Source organism: Ictidomys tridecemlineatus, chromosome 3 (genome assembly GCF_052094955.1).
Source record: "Ictidomys tridecemlineatus isolate mIctTri1 chromosome 3, mIctTri1.hap1, whole genome shotgun sequence".
Classification (NCBI taxonomy): Eukaryota; Metazoa; Chordata; class Mammalia; order Rodentia; family Sciuridae; genus Ictidomys; species Ictidomys tridecemlineatus.
This window is the reverse complement of record NC_135479.1, coordinates 46,286,773-46,301,832: the sequence shown is the minus strand read 5'-3', so window position 1 is coordinate 46,301,832 and position 15,060 is coordinate 46,286,773. Positions and strand designations below refer to the sequence as shown.

The following is a 15,060-nucleotide window of genomic DNA, read 5'->3' as shown; positions in this document are numbered from 1 at the left end:
CCAATGTGAGGTCATACATTGCATACCCATTACCTTATGGGGTCTGGAATCACTCTTTTTTGGTCAATAGAACAATTCCACATTTCAAGGTCAAAGTGCTCACCACTGAGAGGAACTTGGAATTCCACCAACAATGTTATCTCTTATAAGAAGCTGCCTCTAAACTTTACAGCCATAAATTCCTGGTCTCCAAAGTCTTATAACCATTTAGTGAAACAATTTATGGAAATTATCACTTTGACCACACTGCTATTTCTGTTGGCTGATCAGTTCACATCCCCCCTACAAAATTGACTAGCACGGTAAAGTTGAAAAAAGTTTGAGCCTAGGCTTCTACATCTACATATTAAAACAATAATATCTGCCCTGCTGGTGTCACAGAGAGTGGTCATAGCAGCTCATGCTTTGAAGACTACAACTCAGCATTTTTATTTGACTAGTATGCTTAATCCTGCCTGCTAGGCTTGCAAGTCTGAGGGCAGGAGCTGTGAAGATAGATCAACACAAGACTATGGTCACAATCCTGGTCATATAAGGTACATCCAGTAAATGCTGGCAGAGGTGGAATGGGTGAATGACAATAATGTCTCTGATATGCAATCTGATAATGATTACAGATAATCAGAGTGGACCTGATTTATCCATCCTTAAAATATTTCAGGAATCTTGGAATATATTTTTGTTCTTCCTTCATATTGATTAAAATAGACTGTCTTTTAAGATCATAGAGTTCTCCCTAAAATCTTACTAAAATGATGGTAATGTAGGTTTTTCATGGTTTAAAGGAATAATGATTCTGATCTAATAAATGAAATCAATTCGGGTATAATTAATTCTAATACAAAATAAAACTACAATGGTCAAAATCTTAGGTGCCATATAACAAATGAAGAAAAAAGACCAGTGTTGATAATGACGTGACTGGGGTTCTCCTGAGTGGCGCAGGAAAGGCGAGGCCATGATTCTGGCCATTAATTCTGATTATGTAGGTAACATTCCCAAAACAGAGTTAACCCAGCACACCACTGAATACCCACTAAGGGACCTCACAATCCAAGTTTTGTTCTACTTATGAGAAAATCAGAAGACTTTCTCAAAACATTAATGACATATAAATGATTCCTCATCAATCTTATTTTTCCAAATAAAATGTTCTTAAAAGATGGCTTGGGTGTATCTTAGAGTAATACACAGGTTGTCTTATTTTTCAGTTTTTTTAACTACCAGGTAAAATATTTATTATCTTCTCTATATAATTCATGTTGCCAAGAATTTGTCCATGAATTTTTGAAGATGATGGTACTCACATTTTAACATGTTCTGGGACCCTAGAACACCAAGGATGAGAACTATCACAATTACCATCTTTTGAACCAAAAAGGATTTGATTACAACTTAATATAAACTTGTATGAATGAATGATCACAGGATGCAGTAAATAAAGGTATTTTATCAGGGCATTTTCAAGGTTAGGCGATGAAAATGTCACATAAATTCAACTATTCTCTGTCTCTCCCAGCCTCAATGTGAAGGTTTGGGATCTGTCTTGTTCCCTGCTCTACTTCAGCACTTAGGACAGTTGACATATAGTAACCGCTTAATAAAATTGTGTTAAATGAATAAGTGAATCCTTCAATAATATGTTTAAATATGTATACAAGGTTAATATTTCTGCTATGGGTATAACTCAATAAGGTCAAATGTAACAAAATATTTCAAATATTTTCTATAGAGGAACATTAAGTGCCAAAGAGAACACTATATATAAAATATAAAATATATATTCTTAGGAGAAGTCCAAACACCTAACTGTTGAAATCAAACTCACATTATTCCTCTGCATTAAGTTAGATAAGGGAAGTTGACCTTCCTTTCTTTATTTCCTACAATAATCATAAGAATCTATATGTACATGTATAGATTCCATTGCAAATAAAATCTACTGCCCCTGTCTTTCAAGTCATTGTCTGAGCCATCTTCCTTTGATTCTGTCAAGAATGCTGTCCTGAAATAATATTAACATAGTAATTTAAGTTACTCTATGTAAGCCCTTAGGATTGACTGAGTTTGGAAAAAGCCTTGATAGCTTTTATGTTAATGAAGTTTCCTTAGGATGGTTAAGGAAACAGAAATCACATCTGTTATATTTAAACCAAAAACACTGAATACAAAGAATCTGATACAAAGGTGCATTCTGAAAGACTAATAAAAGGGAAAAGAATGCTGAGGTTGCCCAGTGATTATTAAGTGCAGGAAGTGACCTCCTTCAGAACCAGTGTAATAAAAGGGGAAAGGTGGTATCAGAACCTAGGGATGATCACATCTCTGACACTCTAATCTCTGAGGACCACTCAGCTGCCCCTCAGTCTTTACTTGCAGAGGTGACTTCTATTTGGGGGAAATATAAACCCTCAAAAGCACTTTTGGGGGCAAGGGGATCTTATGGAGTTGCTATTTGTTTTATTTGTTGGTCATGGAAATATTAAGAGGCATCCCCCACACAACTCCAGACAGTCCTCTTTGTCCTCCATCATATAGCAACAATGTGATGTCCTTGCTCATTGGGGTTAATTACCCTCACCAACAGAGAAATCTCTTTTTTTTCCCCCTGAGTTGCCTACCGAGACACACTATAATTTGTTTGAATCTTAGCAACAAAACATTAAATTTTCAAAATTCAAATTCCCAAAGATTATTATTAATATCCTTTTTATAAGTCTGTAAACAATTAAAACAACCAAAAATACATTATTTTCAAGAATATACATACATGCCATAAAAGTGCATTAAAAATAAATGACCACAGGGCTCAGATGAGAGGAAGTTTGAGAGGGGATAGTCAGGGGAATGAAACTAGGGGTACCAAGTGGTTAGATGTAGGATATGAACACAGTCCTAATTTTCAGGCTTGATAGCAAGTTCCAGAGTGTTTATCAAATTATGATAGAAAGAAAGATGATATATAGATAAAAGCTCTGCATGAAACAATGATGCTTATCTCTCATCCAGGATTAGGTAGAGACAAAAAAGTAAGGGAAGAGAGAGACATAATGAGGTCAGAGTTTAATCAGACATCTCTAAGAGCAATCTGGAAGATTTCAACATATTTCTGTAGCATAGACTAAATAGCACTCCTTTACAGATAAGAGTCATATTTTTGAAATATTAAATGAATTATTCCATGTCTTTTACTAAGAAAGATGCAGAATGTCAAATCAACCATACCATTTGGTCATGCAGAGAATTAAATCTTGTCATTTTCAACAGTATGGATGGGCCTAAGGACATTATGATAAGTGTAATAAGTCAGGCACAAAAAGACAAATACCACATGATCTCACACATGTGTGGAATGAAGATATAAACCCTAAATACAGAGATAATGTGGAAATGGAAACAATTGTGATAGCAGCAGATGTTCAGGGTTTTGAGGTTGAGCCACTAATAGGAAAAGGTTGCCTTTAATGACAATAATGAACAAAAGAGTAATTTAAGTCTAATTAGTTCCATCTGGAATGTGTTTTTAAGAATTCCTGTGACTGTTGTGGAGGTTTTGAATTAAAATAGTAGAATGAACACTTGAAGCCTGGGAGCAAAAAAGTAACAAAGCATAGGTCAGAGTGGAGTTGATAAGTTATGGAAATACATGTGGGATGGGGAGAAGGTGGTTAATGGGTCCTATGCTGTAGTTAGATGGATCAAGAACTCTGAGTGAGCTATTGCACATGAGGGTGATATAGATCACAGTTATGACTGTACATTTCAAAAGGTAGAAGAAAGGATTTTGAAATTTTTTCAGGTTTTAAAACTTTTTATTTGCATATTTAAAAAATTGTGCATTCCAGTAACTAAAATCATTTGAACAAAAAAAGAAGGCACTCTGATTAAACTGCATTTTACAGGCTGCAGGACACCTTGGAACAGCTTGGATCTTACTCTAGAGTCACCATCCTCCCACCCAACATCTTCCTTCACCAACAGGCAAGTTCTTTTCTTTCTCTACCAGCCAGACAGGCAGATGGGAGAGGCAGGCCTGGCCTTCGTTGTCAGTAGTTCTCGATTTTTTGATGTGAAAAGGGGCAGCACAGTCATTTAAACTTGATCCAACCTCTTTGCATCTTACAAAGTTAAACAGCTAAAAGAAATAAAATAAGGAGGCAATGCTTGTGGAATAAACCGTGCATATTGGCGGTGCATGCCTCATTACTATTTGCCTGCTTGCTTCTCCTGTTCAATCGTTTCTTTTGAAGGCAGAGGATTTTTCTCCCGTGTTTCTGTCTTCTGCAGTTTGGACTTATCGAATTTCTTGATCTCAGCCATATCAGACATAGTCTCAGAGGAAGCAGAGCAAGAAGTGTGAACAAGAGAAGTCTGATCTGCTCAGTGACCATGGCCAAGTGGGGATTTTGAAGTTTTCAGATAAAGAAATGATAAATATCTACAGATTTACTAAATTTATTTATTGGTTTCAACAGTTTTTTGGTGGAATCTTCAGGTTTTTCTACGTATAAAATCATGTCATCTGCAAACAGGAACATTTAATTTCTTTTCCAGTTTGGGTGGTCTTTACTTCTTTCTCTTGCTTAACCCTGGTCAAGAGTTTCAGTTCTGCATTCGCTAGGAGTAGTGAAAGAGGACTTCCTGGGTCTGCTCCAGACCTTAGAAGATACACGTTCAGCTTCTCCACATTTAGCACAATGTTCTACACAGTCTTTATTGTGATGAGGTATGTCACTTCTATACCTAATTTGTTGAGGGTTTAAATCATGAAAAGATGTTGAATTTTACCAAATTTATCAAGGATATCAGTTTGTAGTTTTTTTAAATTAATTTTTAAATGTATATATGATAGTGGAATGAACACAAACAACAATAAGTGTTGTCAAGGATGTGGGGGAAAAGGTACACTCATACATTGCTAGTGGAACTGCAAATTAGTGTAGCTAATATGGAAAGCAGTATGGAGATTCCTTGGAAAACTGGGAATGGAACCACCATTTGACCCAGCTATCCCTCTCCTTGGTCTATACCCAAAGGACTTAAAAACAGCATACTACAGGGACACAGCCACATCATTATCTGTACTTTTCTTTTTATTACCATAATTATTAGCACATTTAATTGTTCAAAATAATGGGTTTCATTGTATGTTTTTATACATATATTAACATGCACATAACATCCTCTGATCATATCCAGTCCCCTTACAAGCTTTCTTTTTTTTAATTTTTTATTTGTTCTTTTTAGATATACATGTACAGTAGAGTACATTTTGACATATTATATACATACATAAAGTATAACTTATTCTAATAAGAATCCCATTTTGTGGTAATTAAACATGATGTAAAGTTACACTAGTCATGTATTCATATAAGAATATAGGAAACTTGGGTTCTATTCATTCTACGGTCTTTCCTATTCCCATCATCCCTCCCTTCCCTTCATTCCCTTTTGTCTAATCCAATGAACTTCTATTCCCCACTCACCACCTAGTGTTAGCATCCACATATCAGAGAGAACATTCAGACTTTGATTTTGTGGGGGATTGGCTTATTTCACTTAGCATGATAGTCTCCAGTTTTGTCCATTACTGGCAAATGCCATAATTTCATTCTTCTTCTTTATGGCTAATATTCCATTGTGTATTTGGATTTTCTTTATCCATTCATCTGTTGTATGCCTATCTACTTTCACATTGCAGACACCATGGCTTAGCTATTGTGTATCGTGCCATGATAATCATGGATATGCTGGGATCCTAATGCATGCTGACTGATTCCTTCTGGTATGTACTCAGGAGTGGTAGAGCTGGGTCACGTAGTAGTTCTATTTTTTTTTTTTTTTGCTTTTAGAAGCACCTCCATACTGTTATCCAGACTGGTCATACTCATCTACATTCCCACCACCAGTATGTAAATGTTCTGTTTTCCCTGAATCATCACTAGCATTTCTTGTTTGGTTTGGTTTGGTTTGGTTTTTTACTTAATATAAAAATAGTCATTCTGACAAGTGAAATGAAATCTCAGTGAAGTTTTGGTGTTCATTTTTCTGATGACTAAAGATGTTGAGCGTTTTTTCATGTGTCTATTTGCCATCTGTATACTTGTTCTTTTGAGAAGTGCCTGTTCAGCTCATCTGCCCATTTTCTGATTGGATTACTTGTCCCTTGGTATTATATTTTCCAAGTTCTTTATTATTTGGGATACTAATCCTCTGTCAGATGAATAGCTGGCACAGATTTTCTCCCATTTTGTGGGCAATCTGCATCTTCACCCCGTTATTTTCTTGTGCTATACAGAATTTTATCCATTTCTTCTAAGTTTTCCAATTTGTTCTCATATAATCATTCATAACAGTTTCTAATGATCTTTTTATTTTTGTGGTATCAGTTATAATGTCTCCTTATTCATTTCTTACTTTATTTATTTAAGTTTTCTCTCTCTCTTTTTCCCCTCTTGGGTGGCCTGGCTAAAGCTTTGTCAGGTTCATCTTTTTTAAAAAAAATGTTTAATTGATCTTTTGTATATATTTTTTAAATTCTTCATTTTGTTTACTTCAGTTCTGACTTTTATTTCTTTCCTTCTCTTAATTTGGGTTTGACTTGTTCTTTATTTTCTAATTCTTAAGTAATGAATTATTTTTACCTGTATAAGGCAGTTGTGAATATGAACCATACTAGATATTTGGTGATACAAATAAATTAGTGTTAAATTTTTAGGTGAGATAATGGCCTATTGCTTATTTCCTTAAGAAATACATAAATATATAACTCTTAAGAGTTTCTATTTTTATAGATACACATAGAAATTTACCAGTGAAATAATATATAGAATTTGGTTCAAAGTAATCTAAAGGAATAGGGGATGAGGAGGAAATTGGGGATAAAACAAGCAAATCTGGCCATGAGACAGTGACTGTTAAAAAAGGTGACAGGTATTTAAATTGACTTCATATTGGCTCACTTTTTTTATTTAGCTAAAAGTGGTACTCAAGAAATCATGAGTTTGATGTATTAGTTTGGGGGAGGTTGTTTCAAATGTATAACCTTCAAAATAAAATGTAATGGATACAAAATGTGATATGTACTATATCAAAATATAACAGACATTATACAATATAACAATTGTTAAAGAATAGAGGATGTAGCCAATTAAATTGATATTAATTTAAATTATTAAGTTAATAAGAACAGATATTATACCACAATGAAATATCACCTCACGCCAGTTGGAATGACCATTATCAAAGAAATAAAGGTGTTGGTGAGGATTGAAAAGGGGTGCCGTGAAGGGACATTGAAGTTACCCTGGCAGGAACAGTGACTAAAAGGAAATACAGGTTAACTTCTGGAGTGCTAGCAGTGTGCCTTTCTTCTAAGTACCTATGACTCTTCCATTTTGAAAAATTCCTCCTTCATTTTCCAGCTTCATTTTATTACCTAAACATAAGCATAAGAATTGCTGTTCAGCCTGTGTCTGATAATTAGATTTGGAGTTCTCTGGGTCAGCTGTCTCCACTTCTCTCCATCCCCCTTTCTCTCCCTCTCACCACTATTTTGCCTTTCACATCCGGGGTCCCTACATGCTTCCCATGTGTTGGATCTTGCTTTTGAAATCTTATTTCCTCATGTATCTACTTTTCTTTGTTTATGTGTTGGATATTATCCTTAAAAAATATTGAGAAAAATAATTTGAGGTCTAAGGGACATTGTTTTCCTCCAAGCATGATTTTTTTTTCAGTTGCTTTTACTTTAGTATTTGAAACAACTTGAAACCATCTTGAGCCAAGATTAGTGTTTGAGATTTTCCAGATCTCTAATGGCTCAAAGCTGGGTTTCAGAATGTGTCGATTCTTCTTTATTTTTCACTTCTCCTTATTCGTTGGGCAACTTTTAAGACTGCTGCACAGTAATGATTTGTTTACTTCTTGTGAACCAGACTCATTTCCCAAGATCTTTACCTCTAAATATCAACATTGGAGCAATTATCTGTGTTCATCTCAAGAAGCTGTCTTGGGATTGCCTCCCCAAGGCCTCTCCAAAACTGATAAATGGGCCCTTGTTCAGCCCCGTTCTACGTGAAACTGGGATCCAAGCCTCAGTTCTCAGATCCCCCAGACCAACTAGGGCATAAAGAGCCTTAAATTCTGTCTCCCTTTTTATAGGGACCGAGACCCAGGGAACAAGTTCCTGCTCCTCATCTTTAGCCAAAAACACAAGTCATTAAGCCCTATTCAGAAAATTATGCATTAGAGTCCCTTATGCCCTTTTTAACCTGTAGAGGAGAAAAGTGGAGACAGTTGAACCAGAGAACTCCAAGAACCACACAGAGCAGTGGGTAAGGTCTCAGGCTTGCCTTCTCTTCTCTATTCTATTCTCTCCTCTTCTCTCCATCCCCCTTTCTCTCCCTCTCACCTCTATTTTGCCTTTCACATAATATGTAATCTAACCTCTTGGTGTTTAAAGTAATGTAACAATCCTTCAAATCTTTTAAGTGCTGTATGGTTTTCAAATTACTGCCACATGCCCTGCTGCCTGTGATTCCCACCACCTGCAAGAATGGCTATTCAGGTGAGATGAGGGAGCTCCAGGAGATTGTGCTCTAGTAGAATGGACAGAATGGAGGAGGTGCCAGAGGCTACTGCGAGTCTGGAGTCCTTTTCCATATTGCCCCTGCAATGTCCCCCTCACAGTTGAGCCACATAATAGAAGGGTCTGTGCCTCCAAGGACCATCTGAGCACACCAAGGTCCAGAACCTACTCACTCTTCCAGACTCAGAGCAGAGTTTCCTAAGAATCGAACCACCACGTGCTTGGTTAAAGAGTCTCGGTTCTCAAAATAGGACCAGGACTTTAAGGGAAAAGGTCAGGAGATCAGCATTCTCCTCTGAAGCCCCACAGGTGATCCTGACACTCAGTCCTAAGTGTGGGAGACTCTTGCATCAAGCACTAGAAAACAGAGGCTTCAATTCCTCTGGGTCCTCTGGCTTTCTCAATGGTGTCATCTGGTCCCTACTGTCCCTCCTGTCATGGAGATGTCCCAGAGAGTCTGAATTTCAGGAGCCATAGTGGAAGGAAGTAGTTTCTGCTGGAGTCTAAGGAGGTGAAAGAACTTTCTCCATGGCAGAAATAAGACATGGTGGCCCAGGCTACCCAAGACTTTGGTCATCTCGGGGGGAATGAAAGTTCCCCCTTCCATTTGCAAATTCTTTTTGTAGTTGTCATTTAATTTTGGTTTGGATTTTGGTTGTTTGTGTTCCTGGAGACTGAACCCAGGACATTGCATTTGGTGAGCTATACTGCAGTCCCTTCTGTTGTAATTCTTTTGTTGTTTTTTTGTTTGTTTGTTTGTTTGTTTGTTTTGTCATTGTTGATTTTTCCAATACTGGGGATTGAACTCAGGCGTTCTTGATCACAGAGATACCCCACCATTTCTTTTTTTTATGTTATTGTATTTTTATATCTTTATCTTATTTGTTTATATTTATGTAGTACTGAAGATCGAATCCCAGTGCCTCATGCATGCTAGGCAAGCATGCTACCATTGAGCTACAGCCCCAGCCCCCAGTTCTTTTTATTTTTGAGAGAGGGTCTCACAAAGTTGCTAAAGCTGGCCTCAAATTTTCAATCCTTCCGTCCCAGAGTAGCCAGGATTACAAGCATGCACCAGCACACCCAGCTACAATTCTTTATTCTTTCTAAGTGGCAAGCAGCCTCCTTTTTGCTGGGCCACAAGTTTCCAGGTTTTCTCCTTCCTCTAGGTGGTGGGTTAACACAAGGCAAACACACAGCATGGAACTCCTAGTCACCACTCCTCTCCGCCATCAAATCACACTGCATTGTTGGGCAGATCCTCAGCTCAAAGCTGCACTTGCCCACTGCAAGAAATAAAGCTATAGACCATAGGAGAAGTATATAAGTAACAAATAAAAGATTCAGGATACAATCTCTAGAAGTTCCACTCAAATGCCAAAGGACCACCACATCATTACTGCATATTATGTAAAGAGACCCCTAATCATTACCTCCTTGCACTAAAAGTATTAATCAGCTCTGAAACAATCTCTCAGCCCACAAGCTCCTGCTGCCTGTCTGCGTGTCCTCTCTGATGGGAAATTTCCCCCACTTCCTCCCCAGCAAGCTTTGCTTTCCCAGCACTTAGATCCTCCATATAACAGCCTCACTGTCTTTATCCCTTTCACACCCTCATTCCCGACCTGGATGGCCCACACTCCTTTGTACAGGAAGCCCAGAAGGATGAGTTCCCGGGCTCTCCTCTGTCCTGTGCAGGGCCTGACGCAAAAGAATTGCCAGCTCAACATGCTGGGCCCTTCTCTGCAGTCCCAGGGTGGGCTGAGGTTGCTCCTGTCTGAAAGAGGGGCAGAAGCAGGCCCAGGATGGAGAGTAGATATTGGAAAGGGCTGGGAAAATATCATAAATGAGAGGAATTGGTCAATAGGACTCTCTCAGTCATCCCCAGTAGCCTCTCTAATTTATAATAAATCTTTAGTGTTCAAAGAGTGTTTCCACATACATCATTTCTTCACAATTCTGGCTGAGGCAAACATTATTACTCTCAATATGTGGCAGAGTAGTTAGGGTATGGAATTTGGAGGCTAAAGGGGATGCAGTCAAATACCAACTCTATTAGTTACTCATTAACCTCTGAATCTCCGTCACCTCATCTCTAAAATGGGATAAGAGAAACAAATGGTTCTCTTGCAGACTATACTATAGTATAGTATATATTTATATATTATAGTATAATATATAAAAATATCTACAGCACTTAACCCATTATCTGGCCAACTAAAGGGTAACAGTTTGCTCAAAAAAAATGCTTGTATGTGTTCAAAATGCTTGCATGTGTTCAACTGGGATTTGAATTCAAACCTCTGACTTAAAATCTTCTTCCAGTGTTATGGCCTACAGTGGGTATCTTTATGGGTATACTATTTGAAGTTTTTGAGCTTCCTATATGTGTAGGTTAGTAGTTTTCCATAAATTGGGGAAGTTTTCAGCCATTCTTCTTTGAATATTTTTTTTATCCTTTCTCTACTTATACTTCCATAAGATGTTTGTATACTTAAATGGTGTCCCACATTTTTTTCAGTTTTTGTTCATTATTTTTTTCTGTTTTGAGGTTTGTACCATTTGTATCAACCTATCTTCAGAATTGCTAGTCTTTCTTTTGCTAATTTGAAACTAGTATTGACCCTCATTCAAAATTTTAATGTCAATTATTATATATATCAAAACTCCAACATTCCCATTCATTCTTTTTTATACTTTCTTTTTATTCATATTCTCTCTTTGACATGACATTGTCATTAAATATGTTTAATCATGCTTTCCTTTAACTTTGTGACCATATTTAATGGCTACTTTGGGATCTATTTCTGTTCAACCTGACATCATGTTGTTTTCATAGGCTTGATATCTGTCGTGGCCTGTCGCTCATACATTCCTGTTTCCTTTCATGCTTCATTTTATTGTTTAATTGGAACTTTTTACATGACTTCTTATAGCTCTCCTCCTGTGGTTTATTGTTATTTACTTATGTAGCACCCACAGTCACCATGAACTGACAGAGGTATTGAAAGGACTCTCTGGCTAGCTTTCCCTGCCCACATTCAGCTGTTTAACACTACTCATTGCCAGACTTGGCTATTTCTTCCTTTTTTATATTCTAATTTGATATACATGACAGAAGAATGCATTTCAATTCATATTACACATATACAGCACAATTTTTCATCTCTCTGGTTGTATACAAAGTAGAGTCACACCATTCATGTCTTCATACATGTACTTAGGGGTAACGATGTCTATTTCATTCAAAAGCATAAATTGCAAAAACAGACTAACTCCATCAAATCTGACTTCTTGGAAGGAATCATTTGTCTTGGGTCAGTGATTGGTACTTGTCCTGGCTGCTGGCTCTTTTCTGCTCACTGGCTTGCTGCATCACTAAATCCATGAATCTTCTCCCAACTGCCTTTCATCACAACCTCCACCACTCTCTCTTGCAAAGTCAGTTCCATGGAGGAAAATATTAAGAAATGCCTGTTGTAGGGCTGATTCTAAACCAAGGCAAAATCTCTGAAATTTTACAGTTCTTGAGGTGGGTGTGGTGAAACAAGCAATCTTCTGGCGACTTCTCCTTGGGACTGAACACTTGAGAGAAGCAGGGCAGCACCCTGAGGTCCTCTCAGCTTCCCTCTCCTGCCAAGGAACTACAGCTCATGAGCCTGATCCAGAATGATTAGACCTCTGTATCTGCAGCCCTTACACCAAGCTACAGCCCCCTTCCCACAGTGAGGGCTAAACAGAAGTCTCCCTTTTCTTGACTACATAAGACTGAGATTTAACCCCAGCAACAGGTTACAGAGGACAGAATAAGAAATATCAAAGTCATGCTTCTCTTGGGGAAAAAAAAATCCCTCCTGCTGCAGAAAAGGGGAGAGGGAGCTGCATGTTCTGGGTTGCAGCAATCTAGGATCTGGGTTGGGAGATGAGCGGTCCTGGTGCTAATGCCACAGACTAACCCACCTCTGTTTACTTAAATAGATGTTTATTTGTGTTATGCCCTTAGTATCATTTCCAGAGGTTTGAAATCATTCATTTTTTTACAATTTTACTCAAGAGTGGGTCACTGGAGATCTTCACAGTCAAGCCAGAAGTAAATTGCACATTCCATTAGATTTTCAAATTTAATGGTCTTATTGTTTACTCAAAAGCCAGATTCTTGATAGTGAAACAGTCTCTTTTGATAGATGCATTTGATATTCTGCATACTATTAATATTATGCATTTAAGTTTTTTTAATTTTCTGTTTTAATTAAGTAAGTCCTTTGCATAAAGGGACTGCTCACCTGATTACTTGGAATAATACCTCTATTTTAGACTATTACATCTATTCAAGTGACTTTTAATCTATCTTTTTGCTTACAGAGAAGCACATTGGAATTTTCTATCATTTCTGAAGGGTAAGTGGAGTAGTCACCAAAATGAAATGTTAATTATATAGGCACAATAGTTACAGTATGAACTCTGAGATACAAGGAAAGAATGAAAGAAAACTGTGATAAAAACAGACATAATTTTTAGAAAAGACACTATATCAGGAAATGCAATGAAACATCAAAGAATATAAATGGTACATTTTTAAATCTTAAGAATAAATAAAAAGTTATGCACATTGAAAAACAAGATTACTTGAAGTTGGCAATAAATTTTAATGTTAACATGGAGAAAGATGCCCTTGCACATTGTTGAGTGACTAAAGATGAAAAAAATTGAAAGTATGCCCATTAAAATGTTAGAAGTGGTTGACTAGAAAGAATTTAGGATGACTTTCTTATTCTCAATTTACAATTTTCTATATTGCTTGAGTTATTCACACTAGAATTTTTTCCTAATCAATAGATTTCAATGCCATAAGAAAGCTATTTTTTGAAAAACAAATTCCAGGGAACTTCTTTTCAATTTTATATCTTACCCTAATGTAGAAATTTCAACAAATTCCAACGTTACAAATTGACAATAAATGAATTCTAGTTTAATATGAAACATAATGCAAGTCAAATTATACCAAAAGGAAAAAAAGAATGACACAGAATAAAAGAAGCCAACTTCATTTATAAATGTGAGGGACAAAAGGAGGCAGGAGGGTAGGGAAAGAGGAAGTACTGGGGACTGAAATGGAGCAAATTATATTCCATGCATGTATGATTATGTCAAAACAAACCCCAAATATTATGTTTAACTATAATTCATTAACAAAAACATAAAAATGTAATGAGCTGACACAGTAAAAGAATAAAATAAAACAACAGCACTGAGGTTGTGGTGCACGCCTGTAAGAGTCACACCATTCATGTCTTCATACATGAGACCTGGGAGGCTGAGCAGGAGGATCACAAGTTCAAAGCCAGCCTCAAAATTTAGTAACACTCTAAGCAACTTTGCAAGACCCTATCTTAAAATTTAAAAATTGAAAGGGCTGGAGATGTGGCTCTGCTGGTAAGTGGCAGAGATCAAACTTGATTGCAAGTATCCTGAAATTCCATTTCAACAAGTAATCTTTTAATTGATTGTCTTATTTTTCCTAGATATATCATCATATTAACAAAATAATGATAACTTTCCTTACTCCTTTCAAATATTTTTATTTCCTGATTTCTATGTTTGAATTAAACTATTTCTTATAAATGTATAGGCTTGTATTAAACATCATTTAAAAACCTACACAATATTGGGCTGGAGTTGTGGCTCAGTGGTAGAATACTCGCCTAGCATGTATGAGACTCTGGGCTCCATCTTCAACAACACATAAAGATAAATAAATAAAGATATTTTTTTAAAAAACCTATACAATATCATATCATTTAAAAACCTAACAATGTAATAACATACTAATCATTAAACACCTCAAGAGTATTGCTAAGAAGACAGGATTTAATGTGAGACATAGATAAAATTCCTATAATATTGAGCATGTTAAATTAGAAGTTGCTGGAATGATTACATTGCACAAAGACTTTTCAAGTTCTGTTTTTGTGCCATTATTACTTTATTGTTTATATATTTTGTAAAAATTATAAAACTATTTCAAAACTTTTGTGAAATAGTCTGATATGTCGTCCAGTTACCCTCAAACTCCTGGACTCAAGTGATCCTTCTGCCTCAGCCTGTCATGTAGCTGAGACTACAGGTGCACTTCAACCCAACCAGCTCTAAGATTTATATGTAAATAATGTTTTTGTTTTGTTTTGTTTTGTTTTTGTACCGGGGATTGAACTCATGGGCACTCAACAACTAGCCACATCCCCAGCCCTATTATTTTATTTAGAGACAGGGTCTCACTGAGTTGCTTAGCACCTCACCTTTGCTGAGGCTGGCTTTAAACTCTTGCTACTACTACCTCAGCCTCCTGAGCTATTGGGATTCAAAGCACGAGCCACCATGCTTGGATCTATAATATTTTTAATATAAGGGAAACAGTTGATTTTTTTTTACTTCATGTCCTTATCCAATAGAGAGCATTTGGTAAGCAT

General features: G+C 36.7%; 1 protein-coding gene across 1 annotated transcript; it reads right to left on the bottom strand.

Moving 5' to 3' along the window:
* Positions 1-3,790: 3,790 nt before the first annotated feature.
* On the bottom strand, positions 3,791-4,329 carry LOC101965446 (thymosin beta-4). The gene has a single exon (XM_005327928.4). The coding sequence runs from the start codon at positions 4,327-4,329 to the stop codon at positions 4,207-4,209; it is 123 nt and encodes a 40-aa protein (XP_005327985.2). The 3' UTR covers positions 3,791-4,206.
* Positions 4,330-15,060: the final 10,731 nt, after the last annotated feature.

Coding starts and splice junctions, on each gene's coding strand:
- LOC101965446 (XM_005327928.4), bottom strand. CDS start 4,329: ATGTCTGATATGGCTGAGATCAAGAAATTCGATAAGTCCAAACTGCAG.